General features: G+C 30.6%; 1 protein-coding gene across 1 annotated transcript; it reads left to right on the top strand.

Moving 5' to 3' along the window:
- Positions 1-5208: 5208 nt before the first annotated feature.
- Positions 5209-6975, top strand: LOC102591681 (premnaspirodiene oxygenase-like). The gene is made up of 2 exons (XM_006351591.2): positions 5209-6134; positions 6269-6975. The coding sequence occupies exons 1-2, from the start codon at positions 5244-5246 to the stop codon at positions 6884-6886; spliced, it is 1509 nt and encodes a 502-aa protein (XP_006351653.1). The 5' UTR covers positions 5209-5243; the 3' UTR covers positions 6887-6975.
- The last annotated feature ends 678 nt before the right edge of the window (positions 6976-7653 follow it).

Raw genomic sequence — 7653 nt, 5'->3', positions numbered from 1 at the left:
GAAATATTTGAAACTTTAAGATACAAAGGAACGAATTGATGAAGTGAAGTTTACAATACGCAGATACATGAAAATAATGAAAATCACAGTGTTGTTGAGGCATTTAGGTTCATGGATCTCTGGAATCGAATATGAAAATTATAGAAGGAAATAAGTTACACCCTTTAATCCAAAGTAAAAAATTGTGTATCTCGACTTTTAAAATCGATGAATACACATATCCTTCGAGTAAACTATCAATTTCAAAACTCCAGGGACGCCATGAACCTTGACTGAAGTTTTGTACTTGGCACGCTTAACCACCTTACCATCGGCCATAATGGTTGTTCAAAAAATCAAGTAATTTCTGTAATACATCAACAACAACAAAAATGGATATTACAAATTCTTCTATTGGGGATCTATCTAATCCAAGAATTCAAATTCAGCAATGACACCAATTTTTCTCCAAAGCTAGGGAAAATATAGAGTCGGAAAATGGGATTGAGATACAACTATTTATGGACTAGGAAGATCTAGGGTTCCGATGGATGGGGTTTAGAAGAGAAGGGGTGAGATACAAAAGAAATTTTTTAATTGTTAGTATCCTATTGATTAAGGAGATTAGACTTTAAGATAATTACTCATTGCCATATTTTAGGGATTTGTGTATCTGATTTAACTTTTTAAAATATATGGTATGATTATTAAAAAGTGGTATTAGATGTAATTTTTTTAAATTAAAGGTAAAATGTGTATATATGATAGTGAAGTATGTCTTATTAAGTAGTTTTTCCTTTTTTAATCTCACTTCATTAAATAACTTTCTTTTTTCACCTTTCAAGTAAAATAGAAATTGATAAACCCTCGTCTTGTTAATTGTCAAGAAACTAGCTTCCAATAGATTCTAAGGGATCAGATGTCTAACACCCTTTTTTTTAGAATAAGTAAAATCCTTACCTAGAATCTCATCACCGATTTTCTAATATAACATTAGATTTATACTACTCTTTCTATTGTTATATGTTAGCCTACTTTCATTTATAATTTGAACTAAACTTAGGAAATAATATATATACAGTAAAACCTCTATAAATTAATACTCGGTAAATTAATAATTTCTCAAAAATAATATTTTCCTCCGGTCCGACTTGGACCGATGGAAAAAATCACCAATTTCGATAAGATCATAAGATAATATTTTTTCAGAAGACCCCTATATAAATATATGGTCCCATTAATATCATAAATTAATAATTCTTTAAAAGTACAAATATATCTAAGACAATTTAGTGAAATATGATTCTATTGTGTTCTATTTTTTCTTAAAATTTAAATCTAGTTGAAGCTCATTTCTAACTTTTCTTATTGTATCCAAGAGCTCCGGTGTTGTCTTTTTGAATTGCATCATAAATATTGTGAAGAGTTCTAGATGCGATAAGTGCTTCCTTATGCGTAATTGGTTCCAAAGGTATATAGTATCATCTTCAACTTCATCGTCAACATTGCTTTTTCCGATGAACCTCTGAACATGCATCACTTTCACCAAGATAATCCAACAGGTTATTGACATCCATTTTATTGTGGTAACCGAGATCATTAATCATGACCTCAAGTTCATGAATGACGTTTTCACAAGTGGGTTCATTCAAATTCTTTGAGATTGCATCCCCCGAACGAATTTTATAGTGTCGAAAACAATTTGCTATTGTCTCTTGTTGAACATTTGTTGACCAAGCAGGGATTGCAAAATTGGCAGCATCCAAAACATTAATCTGTGCTGGATCAGTTTGTCCCACTTCATAGCTTTCTAATATCCTACGATAAAATCTGCTACAATAATACATCTTGAAAGCTCTTATTATCCCAGCATCACAAGGTTGAATTTTGGATGTCATGTTCGGTGGCAAGAAAAACAATTCAACATTTTGTAGTCCTTCAATATTTCTATTATGGGTTGGACAATTATCTACCATAAGCAAAACTCGTCTACCATGCATTTTGTGGTCAAACCAACGAATATATTCATCAAAAAGCACACTTGTCATCCATGCTCTTTTGTTTGAATGATAGTGACAATCAGTGGCGGAACCAGGATTTTCACGAAGTGGTTCAAGATATAAAAGTATACCTAATATTATTTGTAATTTTTATGAGGCTAACATCATACATATCTGACTATACTAAACAATGTTAATACATTTGAAAAAAAAATTACATTGACTTATGAATGAGACGGTAAATAACAAGATAGACGAAAAACTAGGCTTCAATATAAACTAAGAAAATAAAAGAATATTATGAATGATTTCTCTTCATTCAACATTTAACAAATAAAAACAAAATATTAAACAAAATAATTATAACCTTAATTTCATAATCGAATACATAGAAATATACCTAATATTATTTGTAATTTTTTGTTGATTTTAGAATGAAAAGGGATTTTTTAGTTGAAGAAATAAAAAATAACCACAATATATATATAAAGACTAGAATCAAGAGACAAAAGGATTTTTAGAATTGAGAATAATAGAGATTAGTGCCTTTTTGATCGAGTTTTTTTTAAAAAAAAAAATTAAAAACAAAAAGGACAAAAGTTGTTGACTATTGGACTTTTAATTGTAAAAGTAAAAAGTTGTTTTACTTTTTATAGTTTATAAGTAACTAAAACATAAATTAGTACGATATAATGATTTTGATGTATTCGTTGTACTTTATGTATAATATTTTTTATGTGAAATCAATAAATATGATACATAAATTAGTACGATATAATGATTTTGATGTATTCGTTGTACTTTATGTATAATATTTTTTATGTGAAATCAATAAATATGATACATAAATTAGTACGATATAATGATTTTGATGTATTCGTTGTACTTTATGTATAATATTTTTTATGTGAAATCAATAAATATGATACATAAATTAGTACGATATAATGATTTTGATGTATTCGTTGTACTTTATGTATAATATTTTTTATGTGAAATCAATAAATATGATACATAAATTAGTACGATATAATGATTTTGATGTATTCGTTGTACTTTATGTATAATATTTTTTATGTGAAATCAATAAATATGATACATAAATTAGTAAGATACAATGATTTTGATATAGTAAAAATTAACCTTCATTAAATCTCAAACCATTCTTTAAATTAATAAATATTAATTTATCGATTAAATAATATAATTATAAAATAATAAAATTTCATGGTTCCACCTATATTAATTTATAGAGGTTTTAGTGTATATATATATGGGACACATCGCAAACGCATCCGTTAGAAGATTTTTTTTTACTAATATATAAAGCCGTAAAGAGAATATTACATTGCTTAAACTCTCTTTTATTACGTGCAAAAATACAAGTCTTCAACTTCATTTTTTCTAGTAGAGTCCTGAACGGTCTGCTACTGCTTTGAAATGAAAACCTTTTATGAAATTTATTATTTAAACTGATTAATGTTTGGGCCCAATCCGATTTAAAAAAGTTCCATTTAGAGTAAAAGTGCACTAAATTTAATTTAATATACAAAATTAGAAAGTGTACACAATTGACCCTATGTTTTCTCTCCACAACAAATTGGAATTTCTCGTTTTATTTGACGTTATAGCATAAATAGTCAATTAAAAATCACAATTAACTTCATTTATCATTCAACCTCGTGGGTATTTTTTTCTTTGGATCAATTTTACCGACGGAAAAATACAAATCGACAGTGTGAGGGAAGCAATCTTTGTTTTTTCGGGAAAAAAAAAGAAGAGAAGAGATAGTGTACTAGTCAATAAATAGTTCTGATCAATGGCGTATTCATAATTTTCATTAAAAAAGTTTTAAAATAATAATATAGTGCATGGAATTTGAACTTGAAACCTCAAGGTGAATTTTGAACTCTTAAATCATTAAGTGTTCGCCTCTAGTCTTGTATTCAAGTGATTCAAAATCTATTAAAAAATTACCTTATATATACTATGTAACCTTTTGCCGAATGCTCACTCTCACATATTTCAAAATACTATGATAATCTATCTTGCTAAGACAATTAATACGTTGTTTGCAAATATGTGATATGTATTCACAATATATAACTATACTTCAAAAAATTATGGTTGATAATTTTTGTTAGGATTTTATAGCAAAATTTTCTCTCCTTTTTCGCTTCTCTCTCCGTCTTCTCTTGCTTGCCCCTCTCTCTCTCTAATTGACAGAATACAATTGTATTATATGTGTATTTATTTAGAGTATATAAATACAGATCATGTGGCAATGATATAAATACAAATGTTAGAATCAAGGATATCAATATAAATGGTTATTTTTTTAAGGCAATAGATGGTAGCATATACAAATATAAATACAAACACACAAAGTAAGAAATACACATGGTAACACATAAATATAAATACACAAAGCAATAGACGAATACAAATGCACATGAATTTAAATATACTTTGTTACGAAATACCACATTGAGTATACGATGATATACAAATTATATTCGTTAATACAATTGAACTTGATACAAATTGTATTAGTTGATACAAATTATATTCGTTAATACACTTATACAATGATTCGTATCAACAAATACAATAGTTTATTTTATACAATTGTATTCATGATACATCAATGAATACAACATGTATTCAACCTTTCTCTCGCCTCTCACCTCTCCCCCAGATCTCATTCACCTCTCTCTTACCTCTCACCTCTCTCTCAGATCTCATTCGCCTCTCTCTTACCTCTCAATTTCGCCCGCCTCTCTCTTCCTTCTAACATATAATTATGAGTCATAATCAAGTAAACTATAGTACTTATAAATCTCTAAGTAAGCCCAAACTATAATCATTTTCGAAATTTCCTCTTTATATCTATTATAATCACGTCCACTTAGCTATATTATTTCCAACAAAAAATTTGATATATACTTTTTGTACTCAAATAATTAGCACGCCTTAATTCCCTAGAGAAACTTCCCTTTTCTTTTGGTCGGTTATTCAATTTACTTGTTAGCCTCCCTTTTGTGAGTTAGAGTAATCAAGTTCCTTAGTGAAGCCCAAAATTCCACGTGAGGCTGGCCGCATACAAGGTTCGACATGAGGGCCTCTTAAATTATTAAAAAAAAAAAAACTTAATTCATACACAATGATTTAATTCAATTGTATAAATAGGTGACCAAATTTTTTTAATATACAATAAACATAGCCAATTTCAGCTAAGATTAATTTTTTCACTACACAATAGAAATGGAGCTAACTATTCTTCTTTGTGCTCTATTTCTAGTTTTGCCTTTACTTGTTACTAAATGGTACAAAGAGTGTAATAGTAAGAAAAAATTACCTCCAGGCCCTTGGAAACTCCCATTCATTGGAAACTTACACCATCTTGTTGATTGGCAATCATCTGAGTTACTACCTCATCGCACTCTTGCTAAATTAGCCTCAAAATATGGAGATTTAATGCACATGAAACTCGGCGAACGCGAAGCCATTGTTGTGTCCTCGCCTCAAATGGTTAGAGAAGTGATGAGAAAACATGATCTCAACTTCTCTAATCGACCAACGCTTTTGGTTGGAACAGAGATGTTTTATGACCATGCGGATATGGGATTTTGTAACTACGGTGATTTTTGGAGACAAATGCGTAAAATTTGTATTCAGGAATTACTTAGTCATAAAAATATTCAGTCATTTTATCCCAATATGCTCAATGAGATAACTAATCTTGTTACCTCAATTAAAAGTTCTGCTTCTGAGGGTGGAAGTTCAATCAACATGACGGACACGTTGTCTTTGTACACGAATTCGATTATTTGCAAAGCAAGTGTAGGCAGGGCTTGTAAAAGTCAGGGGTCTTTGATTGAGATCATGAGAACAGTGGCTGCTTCAGCTGGAGTGTTTGATCTCGCGGATCTTTTTCCATCGATGAAGATGATTCATTTCATTAGTGGATTAAAATACAAATTGCGGAAAATGCATGATGAGGTTGATGTTCTTTTAGAAGAAATTATCAATGAACATGAATTCCAAAATAGTGAGACCTCAGAAGAAGATATAGTTGATGTTCTATTAAGGCTTCAAAAGAGCCAAGATTTTTCAATTCCTATCACAAGAGATAATATCAAGGCTATAATCATTGTAAGTTGAATGACGAAACTTACATACACCTCGATTATTTCATTAGATATTTGTTATATCCAACCAACACATGATTTTCCTCTTTCTTGAGAAATAATTTTGCGCGGTACTAATTAGTTTTGTTGGATATGCAGGACTTGTTTTCAGGAGGATCTACAACTTCAGCATCAACAATGGAATGGGCTTTCTCAGAACTAATGAAAAAACCGGAAATAATGAAGAAAGCACAGGATGAAGTTAGGGAAGTATTCAAAGGAAAGGAAACTACAATCGATCAAGCCGATATTCAGAAACTCAAATACATAAAAATGGTTGTTAAGGAGACAGTAAGGTTTCATCCTTTAGCTCCATTATTAGCTCCAAGAGAATCCAGGGAAGAGTGTGAGATTAATGGCTATGTTATACCTAAAGGCACAATGGCTCTTGTCAATTTCTGGGCAATTTCAAGGGATCCAAAGTATTGGCAAAATCCTGAAGTATTTGATCCAGAGAGATTTAATGATAGTCACCTTGATTTTATTGGAGCACATTTCGAGTTTACGCCTTTTGGCACAGGAAGGAGAATTTGTCCAGGGTTATCATTTTCAATGGCTACTGTTGAGCTTAGTATAGCACTATTACTATACCATTTTGATTGGAAACTTCCAAATGGAATGAACCCTCATGAACTAGACATGACTGAGAAATTTAGCAATGCTCTTGAAAGGAAAAACAACTTGTTCTTGATTCCTTCTCCCTATGTTCGCGCCTAATGCAGACACAAGAGTCCTACATATATATATAATAATTCTACTTATAAGAATAAAGTTGTATCAAGATTCCCTTTTGTCTTTACATTATACTGTATATATATAATAATTCTACTTATAAGAATAAAGTTGTATCAAGATTCCCTTTTGTCTTTACATTATACTGTATATATATAATAATTCTACTTATAAGAATAAAGTTGTATCAAGATTCCCTTTTGTCTTTACATTATACTGTATATATATAATAATTCTACTTATAAGAATAAAGTTGTATCAAGATTCCCTTTTGTCTTTACATTATACTGTAAAAGATACGCCTTATAGTAGAAATTCAAGTCCCATATCTTCTTAATTTTCTTTTATTTCAAAGTTTGATTCCGGTACCCACATTGAAGCCGACTAAATCCAGATTCAATTCGCGCCGTGGAGTCCAACATTGGGGGTAAAGCGCTCCTTAACAAAGGCGACTCCGTACCGAAGGGGGCTCGAACCCGAGACCTCTTGATTAAGGATGAAGGAGTTTACCACTCCACCTCAACCTTTGTTGGTTGCTCCTTGAGTTTATTTTGTCATGAACTAACTAGAAGATTGATAAAACATATGTAGCTCAGACTCTTCAAAAACGCCACAGGGTGTGTGTTGGATCCTCCAAAAGTAATGCATTTTTGGAGTATCCGACACGGGTGAGACTTCATTTTTGGAAAGTCCGAGCAACATAGGATAAAACTGTTAAAGAGAAATATGAAAGCAACAATACATACCTAGTC

This window comes from Solanum tuberosum, unplaced genomic scaffold (genome assembly GCF_000226075.1).
Source record: "Solanum tuberosum cultivar DM 1-3 516 R44 unplaced genomic scaffold, SolTub_3.0 scf00130, whole genome shotgun sequence".
Taxonomy (NCBI): Eukaryota; Viridiplantae; Streptophyta; class Magnoliopsida; order Solanales; family Solanaceae; genus Solanum; species Solanum tuberosum.
The sequence above is the reverse complement of the archived record's forward strand: the minus strand, read 5'-3'. Positions and strand labels throughout refer to the sequence as shown.